Here is a 13285-nt window from a genome sequence, read left to right as displayed (position 1 = left end):
ATTGCGGTATTTGTTGCGCTTGATATGAGACCAGTGCGCATTGTTGAGGCCGAGGGATTTAAAGAAATTTTGCGCACACTTGAGCCGGGCTACACCGTCCCTACAAGAGCAACAGTGATGGATGTCCTGCACACACAATATTTATCAACAAGATCAGAGGTATACAAGGTAATATAGAAGTGTGAAGGAGTCAGCTTCACAACAGACATCTGGACCTCGATTCAGATGGAGGCCTATCTCACAGTCACATCACATTTCGTCACTGAAGACTGGCGACTGGAGAGTTTCGTTTTAGAAACAAAAAAATGGATGACAGTCACACAGCCGATCACATTGCAAGAGAACTGATGGTGATTATTTCTGAGTGGGACATCCAAAGTACTAAAATAGCGTTTGTGGTCCATGACAATGCAGCAAACATGATTACGTGCACCAATCAGTTGACCCAGCTGGGGAAATATGAAAGGTGTGTGCTGCGCAGGCCACACGCCACAACTGTGCATTAATAGTGCACTAAAATAGGACCCTATTTGCCGCACTGTTGCTGCTGCAAGGCCCCTTTTTCTCATTTAAAAAAAAAGCGCAAAGGCCACCACAGCACTACAAGATAAACAGAAAGAACAGAATGTCTCTCAGCATAAATTAGTGCAGGATGTTGTAACTAGGTGGAATTCTGTCTATTTGATGCTTGATCGCCTGATTGAGCAAAAGGGGCCCGTTTCAGCCATGTTGACGCATACAAGTGTGAGCAAACTGTCAGATGGTGACCTGGAGCTCTCCACATCACAGTGGCGCACAGCAGAGGACATAGTTGCTGTTCTTAAACCAATGATCGGTCTGACTGAGGTTTTGTCACAAGACACCAACGCATCCTTGTCTGCTACTGTCCCCATGCTCATGAACATTAAAAAACGGCATTTGGTGGTGCGTGATGACGACAGCAAAATCACAAAAACCATCAAAACTATACTGTCGGATGAGATGGACAGGCGATGGGAGCTGAAAGGGGGCTTGGAAAGGAGCGTCTATATCAGTGCTGCTGTACTAGACCCGCACTTTAAGTAGCTCTCCTTTCTCTCTGATGCACAAAGAGATGAGGCGTATTTAGCAGTGGCAGAAATTCTAAAGTCTCACTGACGGGTCATCCTTGGAGGAAAGTGACATGGTCGTGAATGCTGGGCCTACCGTGCCCAAACATAATGACACAGTGATGGCTATGCTGCTGGCCAGAGATGAGGATGAGGAGGACCAGGTGGAGGATGAAAACAGTGAGATGAAGACTTATATAAAAGACTTCACAAAATCTTTTTTTTTTCTTTAAGTGGAAAAAAGAGAACTGGATCCCATTTAAGGTACTCTAGAAAAAAAACCTGATTCGACTATTAGTCGACTAAAGCGAAAATCTGACGAATCAAATTCGACTATGAAAATCCTTAGTTGAAGACACCTCTAGTTTTTGAATCCTTCAGACATGGTGATCTGCCATTTTAGGTGTCTGTGGCCTTAGGTGCTATGTGTTTGCACTCATGACATTTCACAGCTTCTCTTCCTCTAAATTTTCAGCATCTTCTGCACACTTTTTCTTATCCAAGTGTTGCTTCAGTTTCTCAACATATTCAGAAATAACGACTTTGGTCACATGGTGCGTGTCACATTGGGAGCGATGCAGGACACAATTGTGAACAACATTTTTTTAACAAGTAAGGCACAACCTAGCAAGACACACAGGCTAGGTCAACAAAGGAAAACACAAACACTAGGGGTTAAATGTAGACGCTAACAATGGGATAAAGGAGACACAGGTGCAGCACATAACAGGACGTGTGTGACACACAGGCTGACACGACCATGATCTTCTTCTTCTCCTTTTCGTGTCTTTGAAACTTACAGTTTATATTACAGTTTCCCATTTCCCTACACAATCATTTGCATTTTTATTGAACACTGCAAGATCCTTTGAGCTGCACTGATTTGGTAGTAGGCAACAAGGCAATGTTGCATTGTATGATCCTCTTCTCCACATTCACAGGTGGTCTGGCCAGTTTCATATCCCCATCTGGCCATGGCAGCTTTTGATCGCCCTGTTCTTGTTCTCAAGCGGTTGAGCATTTTCCACTGGACCCATGGTGCCTCTGAGCCTGGGGGGAGGGCTTCAGAAGGGGGAAAACCCATGTCCATAGGTGGTGGGTCATCCTCAAGCCTTTTTGTCCATAGTTGGAGTCTAGTTTCTACCTGTGATGAATGAATGAATGAATGTTCGATTTATATAGCACCTTTCCAGATTCCCAAGGCGCTTTACAATTTAACACAGGTACAAGTCACAGACAATCAATCACACACACACACACCAGCGAGAAGCGGCAGCCAATTGCGCACAGCGTACTCTCTACCGGAAGCCACAGCCCCCTGGGGGACTGAATGGGGTGCAGGAAGGGGAGAGAGGACAGACCCTAGTGGCAAAGCACCATCCACCACTGGGCATACAAGCACACACACACACACTACTTTTTATTGAACATAGAGACACAGACACACACTCAGGGAGAATTTTTTGTTGACTGCCAATTTACCTAACCTCCATGTTTTTGGACTGTGGGAGGAAACCAGAGATCCCGGAGGAAACCCACACAAACACAGGGAGAACATGGAAACTCCACTCAGATAGGGACTTGAACCCAAGACCCCAGTGCTGAGAGGCAAACGTGCTAACCACCAAGCCACCGTGTTGCCCAATGTGTGTGATGTTGATAGGGGCTGGACATGGCTGAGAAAGCTTCTCCTGGACTTCAGCCGTTGGGCCGGGGGTACGCGACCATGAAGGGGGTGGCATGCATCACTGGTGGACTTGGTCATCTCTACTAGGCTGGCAACTTCCCGTCTCACATCGGCAGGGGCAATGCCAGCGAGGAGGTGCAAGTTGTTTATGTTTGTAGACTTCAAGCAACCAGTGATTAAGCGGCAGGTGTCATTCAATGCTGAGTCCAATTTCTTGGCATGGGATGATCTTTCCCAAACAGGACATGCATACTCTGCAGAGGAGTAGCACAGAGCCAAAGCAGTAGATCTTAACGTGTGTGCTGTAGCTTCCCATTTGGAGTTGGTCAGCTTTCGAAGGATGTTGTTTCGGGAGTTTACTTTCAGTTTGGTGGTTTTGACGTGTTCCTTCTAGAAAGACCACACAACCATGATGAACACTGGACACTAATCAAACACAATGGTAGACACGCACACACCTCCAATAGGGTCATATTGCTTCAACCATTATATATCTGACACATTGTAGGTTTTGTGTATCTGTAACCCAGTTCCCTTTGACAATGCCAACGAAGACCCAGTGTTAGTTCTTGCTGATCCAGATGATTCTGGGTAAGCCAAAGATCATGCTCCATGCTCTTGCCTTAGCAAGTAGGTGAGCAATAACATCATCGTCATTTCTTGTTGCCTGTCTCAGTTCAGATCCTCCTGTAGATAACAGTGCCTACATCTTCTTAACAAGCATCTTACTATCTTTAACAGAGCTCTGTAGAAGCTAAGCTCCACAAATCCTTGAACATTCTCTAGTCCCTGACAGTGGTCTCTACCATGATAGCTTCCAGATAGAAAATAAACAGGATCTGTGCAGCTTAGCATCCCAGTGGATCACATTCACTGTCGTCGTCAAGGAGACACTGCAGCACACTGGTAAGTAGATCTCATCGCACCTATAGTGAAATGCTTCACCATACAGAAGGATATTGCATAGTAGCTGTGTTCACAAAAATACAAGCAGGTTCTTGCTCACATCCTTCCTGCCCCCACCCGCCCCTATCATGATGATCTAATGTGTCTGAGCACGGCTTCAGCTGTCCCTGAGATGGACTCTGATCAGGACTCTCAGAAGAGAGCTGCTACCTTGGGCAGCCTGCTGAACCTCCCTTAATTATGGTTTCTTATCCTGTCCTTTGTTGTCATTATGCCGGAATTTGTAGATGAGTAAAATCAATGTGATTCATATAATTGAGTTAATCTCCCACAAATAGTCGAATGGCATCACATAATGTTTACTTGGATAGAAATGTTTTGTGTCACGGCACGACGGTCCCACAGCTTGAGGGACACACATACGCACATGCACACACAGTATTTTCAGTAACAATATGAAAGCCAAAACTATATTCAGGGCTTGATGTGAGCTAGCAGATGTGACGTTTTAACAAATGTGTTAAAATTGTGCTAAAAGATAGCTAGCTGCTTCTCATGATTGCAGTAACGATTAGACACGGTCTACTCTCCTGTGTGTGTGCGCGTGCAACAAGGTGGGCTGGTTGTATGTAATTTAAAATATGAGCTTGTAATGGAGAATACAGATTCGTTTCATATGTGTGATCTTTCATATGTGTGATCTTTGTTACACTTGGTCACTGAGTGTTTTAGGTAAGCCTCACCTTGAACTGGACTGGAGTTGAACTAGACTTCACATGCCTGACCACATAGACCACATGCGTTAACCGTGGTAGCTATGACAATGGAAGGAAAAAGAGGGACATGGAATCGTGCAGTCTCAGAATTATAACGTAAATGTGGTTTGCAGTCATTACAACACTTTTAATTGAGAATTGATGTCAATTACAAACCAAGTTACAGTGTAACATTATAGAAAAAGGAAGAACTTGTCTTGTTAAAATGATGCGTATCTAGCTAGAGGTCAAAGGTTAGCTGCCTGTGCACCACCGGCGGTCTGTCCATGTACATGCTGAAACTGTGGTATCTGATTACTCTTGTTTGACTTCATCATTAACTGACACTGGCTTTCAAATTATTTATTGCTGTTTTGCACTACAATAGACTATAATTTCAGGTCCGTGTCCAACCACTATAGAAAGCAGGATATAGTCAAAGTTTTTCTCATTTGTTTTCTCATTTTTTAAGGCACTCTAGACAGAATTTCCTCATTGCCCAATGATCTTGCGCCATTCTACACAGAAAATTTAAACGAAAAAAGTGTTTTTCAACACCTCTAGAAGGTGACTGCAAAGTCAGACCAAGTAAAAAAGGGGAAATGACCGTATGAAACTCAAGCCTGGTTAACTTCTTAAACTCCAGTTGTATGATTTAGTAAGGCATATTTTTCAGTAGCTACTGTGAATAACTAAATAACCACAGTATTGACATAAAAAAGGAATGAGGATGAGATATGAGAATCTCGACCCATGGGCAGAGTGTAAGAGAGTTGAGACCATTGGTCTAGACTGAGTCTAATACTAGACTGGAACACAGTGAGTCAGATTCAAGAACAAGAGTAGAACACATTGAGCTGAATCAAGATCAAGCCTTAGTAGTTAAAGTTAGAGTTAGAGTTAGTTAGAGACAAGGCCAAGATCAGGAACGGATGAAACTAAAATTAGACCAGTTTAATGGTTTTTCATAATACCAAAACAAAAAATGTGTAGTTCATTTGAAATGAATTATACTAAGAAATAATACAGTATATAATATATACAATCAATATAAAGAATATACACCAAAGAACCCATTTTTATTAATAATGAATCTGTTGAGTCTGTTATTTGGTAAAATATCTACATTTCTTAGCTTAACATACAGTATATCAAAAACAATTAATTAACAGTAGATAAACATGACAGATATGTCGAACAATGTAGGTACAGCACCCCAGATGTACCCCAGATGTAACAATATCTAAAGCTTTGCAGTAATAACTGTCAATCACAATTATCATCATCATCATCATCATCATCATCATTTTATTGAAGTCAACTATGGTGTTAAGGACACACATGCATAAATACCAGCAAGAAGGCAAGAATACTAGCACTCACACAAAATTTCCCAATTATTTGAGAATGCGGATTTTAAAATGATAATAAAAATATTCTAATAGAGAATGCCTATTTCTCTTGACTACTATATTTCTTGGGGCTTTTATAATTATAATCATGATTTCAAATCAGTACACCAGTTCACCAACATTACAGTAGATATTGTCCAATTGATTACAATCCACAGTGACCTCCTTGTGACACTCCTGTGAAGCAGACCATGCCATACACAACAGTGAACGTGGGAATCTCCTATTATATCCTATTTTAATTTTCATGGTGATACTTAAATTAATTTGAATGCCAAAATAATGCATATTTCAGGTGTGTTTAAACATACATGATCTCTACTTTGTAATAAGTTCACTGTCATTGTTTCAAGGCCTGGTTTTGCTTTTTGTTAAATCACCTTAATTTGATATGAGTGTGTTATGGATGATGTTTGAAGTAAATACACTACCTGTACATTTTTATAAATGGGCTCTTCCTCTTCCTGTGCCTCCTTCTCCTTCTCCTCTTGCCTGTGTGAAGATGACTTTGATCAATTTACAGCCAGGTTAGTTTTATAACTAATAATCCATAATGTGACGAGTAAAATTAATATGAAAATTTATTATATTTTTATATTTGCATTGTGCTGTGAGAGTTGAAGACACATTGCAGCTGAAGAGATCGCACGTGACGGATAGCATGTTTACAATTGAAAAATGAGTTAGTCACAAGCAGGTGTTATGCTGCAAGAAGCTTGCAGTTACTTATGTGACAATGTATGTCTCTTGATACATTCTGAGACTACATTTTATATGCTATATGCAGATTTGCCAAATATTTCTAATTATGGTAAGTAAGGTCTCACCTGTGTATTTCTTGAGGCATTTCATAATTTTCATAGTAATTTGACGTTTGACCTTGATGATGTTTGAATGTTTTCCCTCCTCTGGAAGATAATCATTCATATAGTTTTCATTGCAATTAATTAACAGGAATTTATTCAATTATTAATTTTTAAAAAATATTAGTGTACACACTCATAAAATAGAAATGATTCACACATGTATTTAAAGGTTACAAAAATACAGAAGATTTTCTAAACAAGGCCCACCTTCTTTTTTGTCTGAGAAGTACAAGCACAGCTACAATCCCAGCCACAATAAGGATAAGAGACACAGGAATGGCGATCAGAACGTAAGTAGTGACCATAGGTGAGGGTGCTGACGTCCCTGTTCAACAGATACAAACAGATCCATAACAAGTGTGTACTGGTCAACATAGTTCCAGTCTAGGCATTAGTGGTGCTAACTGAGCCTCTGTCAAAGGGTTAGCTTCCATCAGGCAGTCTGAGGAGCCATTCACACCATCTGTGTTGAAGACTAACCCGATGGGCATGATCTTAAATTCTATGGCTTCACTCAGAGAGGAAGCAAATGGTGCAAGATCACCATGTTACTAGGAATGTGAAGGGTTCATTTTGCTGAGACAAATAGTGAAATGCTCTATGATGAGTTGATTGGTTTTGAGCTTCACTATGTTGGAGATTGGGCAAACTGTTAGAACTGTTGGAACCCAAGGATATTACATGTGTATCACTGTTCATACAGCCAAGCAAGTAATTCCATTTCATGTCAACAGTTTTACGAACATTTTCTTTATACTTACAAGGAGAACTTGGAGCCATAGTTGTTTCAAAGTCTGTAATACAACCAATAAATACATTTGAATAATTTGATTTGAATGTTGGTATTTTAGAAATTCTAAAATTATATTGTAATATTATGAGTCAGACAGTCTGATTATTATTATCAATATAATAATAAATAAACAAACAGATCTAAAGATGTTAGCATTATGAAATGCTTATAACTACCAAAAATATCAATTGTAATACTAGTTGATTCATGGTAAGGTTTGGCAGTGGAGGATCTAGTGGTCTTAAATAAAACAATGTAAAATAATCCAATGACACTAACCAGGGGACTTCTGCACGATCACAGGAGGTGTATGCCCTTGGACTGAACACAAAACACATGATCTCATCTACAACTTTGGACATATTTTTAAAAATTGCATTTTTGGATTATTGCAAAAATATAATGATTAAAAAGTAACAATGTTTTAATACATGTGAATGCTCGTAGATATTTCTAAACATTTCAGGCATCAAAGGTTTGAGTACACCTTCCTGAATCCAGGTTTTAAGTATTAATGTTTGTCAATTTAAATTTAAATTTAAATTAACTCTCACTAAAATGAATTCATCATGCAAAGCAGATGGATTTAAGGCAAAAGATCGAATCATTTATAAGTTTGAAATGGGGAAATACATTGTGAATACATCTAAATAAATCCATAGTTAGATGGAAAGTGTACCATTTATGAATGTCAAAACACATTCAATTGACCAAAGTATCACTTCAAAGAATTAATGTTAACAAAGACAATCACAACTTTGCATGTTTCTATAACTGTGGCCAAGACCATCAAAACTGGAAAGAAGGAGGCAGCTGTCTTAATGGTCCAACTCTATGGTCAGTCTTAATGGTCCAACTCTATGGTCTGTCTTAATGGTCCAACTCTATGGTCAGTCTTAATGGTCCAACTCTATGGTCAGTCTTAATGGTCCAACTCTATGGTCAGTCTTAATGGTCTAACTCTATGGTCAGTCTTAATGGTCCAACTCTATGGTCAGTCTTAATTGTCCAACTCTATGTTGTCCAACTCGAACGTTCATTGTTGAGCGGGGGGGGGGGGCTTGGGGGTTTGGCGAACGTAAGTTGTTGAGCAGGGGGGGGGGGGGGGGGGGGGGGGGGGGGTTTGTATATCGCGATCGATCGCCAGTGGAGGGCGACATAGATATGGATCGGAGGTAAATAAACTAGATTTTTTTTCTCGCCGTGTGAAATTGGAAGTGTGGCGTGTGAAGACGGTCAAATGCGTGTGTCACACGCTCAATGCGTGAGACTTGAGAGCCCTGAACTATATGGTCTGTCTTTATGGTTCAACTCTATGGTTTGTCTTTATGGTCCCACTCTATGGTCTGTCTTTATGGTCCAACTCTATGGTCTGTCTTTATGGTCCAACTCTATGGTCTGTCTTCATTGTCTAACTCTATAACCTGTCTTCATGGTCCAACTTTATGGTCTGTCTTTATGGTCCAACTCTCTGGTCTGTTTTTATGGTTTAACTCTATTGTCTGTTTTTATGGTTCAACTCGATGGTTGTATTTATGATCCCACTCTATGGTTTGTCATTATGGTCCAACTCTATAGTTTGTCTTTATGATCCAACTCTATGGTCTGTTTTTTATGGTCCAAAACTATAGTCTGATTTACACAGTAGTAAAGTCATAATATTATAATATAATATTTTTTTCTGCCATAAAGGACACTACTTTTGTTAACAATATCTGAACATATAAAATGATCACACAAATTTTGACATTAGAGATGTCAGGCTTTGCTGGAAATGTATGAACACTTACCATTAATACTAACCCTATTGTTCACAAAGCTATAATTATTACATCCAGCCTCCACTCTTAAGTAGTACTGTCCCGAATCCTTTTGCTGAATATTGCTGATTAACAGAGAACAGTTGTTTTTTGTGAAATCTCCAAGGAGTTTGGTTCTTCCCCGAAAATGTTCAATCACAAATGAGGCGTTAGGATGCTGAATAAACCTCCTTCTATCTTTATTTTCAATCTTCATTGATTGTTCTCCAAATTCCTTCCAGAATATTTGACCATGCGTCTCTCTGCATTTTTCAGGATATTTCATTGTGCAGTTAATAGTGATGTTACTAGACTCTGCAGGATAAAATGTGCTGGATTGCAAGGTGACAGTCCAAAGTTCTTCGAAAAGGAACAGATGTTATTACAGTACTGGTTAAGCAATTAAAATGTAAAGAAACAAAGTATTGAATATTCATACTGTATTTTTAAGTTAATTAAAGAGAGTAAAACGTAAATAAATACAATTACCATCGGTGATATTGACATCTATTAGTATGAAACATATAAAAAGTATTGTTATCTGCTGTAAAGGTGTCATCTATGGAACAAGAGCAGTGCAAAACAATTTTTAAAAGACACAAAACATACTATTGGTCAAGTAATATGATATATATATATATATATATATATATATATATATATATATATATATATATATATATATATATATATCATAATATCATATAAGTGCTAACAACTGTAACAACTAATTTTATGACCCATAGACAAATGCCACAGTGGTATTTATGAATTTGACTAAAGCAGAATTCTTAGAGAAACCATGTAAAGGAGCAAAAATTACTGTACCATTCTCCTGAGTCGTACACCACTGAACTGACATGATGAACACAGGAAGGATTTTTATCTTAACCATTTTAATGCTGTAGACTTCCTGTTACTTCATAACCAGAAAAGTTTAAGAAACTCTGTGGTTTTTTCCCATTGTTTTTACCCTGTAGTTTTTAAAACAGTACAACACATATTGGTACCTCATTTTAGATACATCAACAATAAATGCAGATACCGATAATTGTATAAAAGTGTTGTAGACACTAAATGTATGAATGTATGCCATTTTTGCTGTGTGGAAACAGAAACAATGTAACAGAAAATGTGACGAGTCGAAGGAAGTGAACGCTTTAAATAGAGGCGTGAAAGTGCCTTTTTAGACCACGTTCATTTTACTTACTATGACAGTAACATTTCTAAGAGGAAGGTAATAGCATTTGGGTTTATTTGAATTCATTACGCAGGACACCATCAACAGAAGCGGCCGTGTAAAAAGTACGTTGAGAAATGTGTGAAAGGGTAATGCAGGTGGTGTTTCCTGGTGACGCTTCTTTCACAGAGACATGCTACTATACAGTTTCTTCTTTGCTGTGATCCATCTTTCAGGTAATGTGCATGTTTGATAACCAAATACATCAGCATGGTGCCTTTTTTATTCATGCTGTGTGAAAGACACTGTATATAATGCATTTCTATATGTAGCTGTGCCGAATGCATTATAAGGCTAAGAAAAAGATCATGAAAATCTAATAAGACATATAGTTATCTAGACTCTTATTGTGTTGTGGATAGGACATGATTTTGGAATCTCAGTAGGCCTTTAACAGCTAACAAGAAGTTCCAGCCACCAAATTCTGTAATTGTAATTGTATGTAATTGTCCATAACTAGCGGCTAAATAACAACTTGATTCTAAGTATATAAGACCATGCAGTTAGGAGCAGGGAAATAAAAGTGTCAGAGAGGCACTGCGTCCAAGCCCACAATGTGTTTGCCTTTCTTAAATTCTTCAATTATTTGTGCCTTTTTCCAAAGTGGCATGGGTCTGCGGTCACATTCACGTGAAGCAGCGGCCCAGAACCGCACATCACACAGCGGGAGAAAATGCCACCATGTTTTGCAAGACTGGCACAGACGGCGGTCAGAGGATTGCCAAGTGCCAAGTGGACTGGTACAAGCAGACCGCAGCTGGACACCTGCCGGAGGTCAAGCATCTCTCGCAGTTCAGAGGACGTTTTGATGAGCACCCTCCAATCTGCGCCGGCACCGGTCAGTGTAGTGCTGGACTCCAGTTATCCGTGCTGGAGCCCAACGACTCTGGCATGTACTACTGTAATTTCTTCTGCGGAATTAATGGCAGGATATTTCAACATGCTGGTGCCGGAACAAATCTTACCGTCTATGTGGAGGCTACGATGGGCATTGATATCACGGTTACTACAGTACAGACTGGTAAGTCATCGGTTTTTTGTAACTAGGACATTATGTGGATCGGATATTAGATGCTTTTGGTAGTATTGTTAATTTTGTTTTTTTTACAGACGCAGTTAATGAGAAGAACACAGATGCATCTTTCACATTACTTTGTTTTGTTCCAGTGTCATTAAAGCTAGTGGCAAGTCTGTTTATATGCACTTACACATTATTTTCATATTACAACCATTGTTAGGTTTATAGTCTAAAGTAACCCATAAGGTTTCCTGTTTCACAATGATCTATTTTTCCTATTGACGTTTCCTTTGTTGTCGACCTTACGACCACCCACAAGCACCCACAGTTTGTATCACACTTTCTATTTGTTTTGCAGCACATATAAAGTGTTTTTTTCCTTGTTCTTGTGAATGATGTTTTAATAATGAGTACCTTAAATAGGGGAGACCGGGTGTGGTTGTAACACTTTATGCTTCAGCACCGGTAACTCACTGAATTTTTGAGATAGACTTCTCAAACTTTTATACAAAGTACCCCCATTTATTTACTACAAATGGCACCAATTCAAACTTCAATTGAAAATCACAACCATCGTGAGTTGATGTCAAATACAATGTGTTCCCTCCCTTACAAGGTGTTCACTAACGGGGTAGGTTGTAACACATGCTGGGGTAAGTTGTAACCATTAGACAAAAGAAGCAAAAACAGAGGCCACACCATGCAAAATGCTTCAAATATATATTTTTAAAATAAAATAACAATCCAGAACAATGTCTCTCTCTCTGTGACTGACCATAACTCATATCTACTTTCTGTTATACTCAGGTGTGTGTGTGTGTGTGTGTGTGTGTGTGTGTGTGTGTGTGTGTGTGTGTGTGTGTGTATGTGTGTGTGTGTGTTTGTGTGTGTGTGTGTGTGTGTGTGTGTGTTGCATGGCAGATAGGCAGCCCCGTCGACAGGGGGGGACAACTGGGTCTGTTGTCCCGGGCCCCAGGGCCAGGGGGGCCCATCAAAGAGCCCAGCAATTTATTTTTTATTTAAAGTCTATAATTTTTAAATAATCTTGAAATCTTTCATTAATATAAAATATTGTACTCAAAATAAGCTCAATGGCTAAAATATATGTTTTTTACCCATCTGCATATTTTCCATTAAGTGCATACACCCCCGCCTCCCACTGAAAAATGGTTTGAGCCAGCATCGACCGTAGCTGGCTGGTACCCGTCCAACAGCGGGAAATACAGTGGCGGATAGTTAAAGTAAATACAGAAATCTGGAGCGCAGAAAAGAAAGTCGAATTTTAATGTATTTTAATGCATTGTGTTCCAGGTTTGAAAAGTGCTGGAATTTAGGCTAAAGTACTACTTCGTTTCACAACAAATGTAATTCCAGGACGAAAAATGAGAGAACGTGAAGACGTTAAGATTGGGCGTTTTGAAAATAAACAACCATTAAATAATGTAAATAAAAAGCAAATTATTTCGAGTATATGTATAAATATTTAACTTAATTAAGTTTAGCGTTCAGGGAAATATTGAAATGGACATTTTCGGTGCCACTGCGATTACGTCATTTTCGCCGCGCGGACCCTCGCGCCGCTCGCGACACGTCAAGTATAAACCAGTCAGCTGTCAGAAACAGCTGATGTGTATGGAGTCAAATTAGGGTGACGAAAAAATAATAATATCGCAAATATAAGATTAGCATTATGCATTTTACGTTCCTAATTTGTTTCTGCA

General features: G+C 39.3%; 1 protein-coding gene and 1 long non-coding RNA gene across 2 annotated transcripts; one reads left to right on the top strand and one right to left on the bottom strand.

Annotated features, from left to right (window-relative positions):
* Positions 1-5496: 5496 nt before the first annotated feature.
* Positions 5497-10173, bottom strand: LOC143477888 (uncharacterized). The gene is made up of 9 exons (XM_076976746.1): positions 10135-10173; positions 9796-9865; positions 9298-9666; positions 7787-7828; positions 7476-7508; positions 6922-7039; positions 6676-6756; positions 6280-6340; positions 5497-6025 (listed from the first exon to the last, which is right to left on the bottom strand). The coding sequence occupies exons 1-9, from the start codon at positions 10135-10137 to the stop codon at positions 5948-5950; spliced, it is 855 nt and encodes a 284-aa protein (XP_076832861.1). The 5' UTR covers positions 10138-10173; the 3' UTR covers positions 5497-5947.
* A 261-nt stretch (positions 10174-10434) lies between these two features.
* On the top strand, positions 10435-12558 carry LOC143477889 (uncharacterized). The gene is made up of 3 exons (XR_013121657.1): positions 10435-10722; positions 11151-11567; positions 11657-12558. It is a non-coding gene; the product is annotated as an uncharacterized LOC143477889 (long non-coding RNA).
* Positions 12559-13285: the final 727 nt, after the last annotated feature.

This window comes from Brachyhypopomus gauderio, chromosome 16 (assembly GCF_052324685.1).
Source record: "Brachyhypopomus gauderio isolate BG-103 chromosome 16, BGAUD_0.2, whole genome shotgun sequence".
Taxonomy (NCBI): domain Eukaryota; kingdom Metazoa; phylum Chordata; class Actinopteri; order Gymnotiformes; family Hypopomidae; genus Brachyhypopomus; species Brachyhypopomus gauderio.
This window is presented reverse-complemented; position numbering and strand designations above follow the sequence as displayed.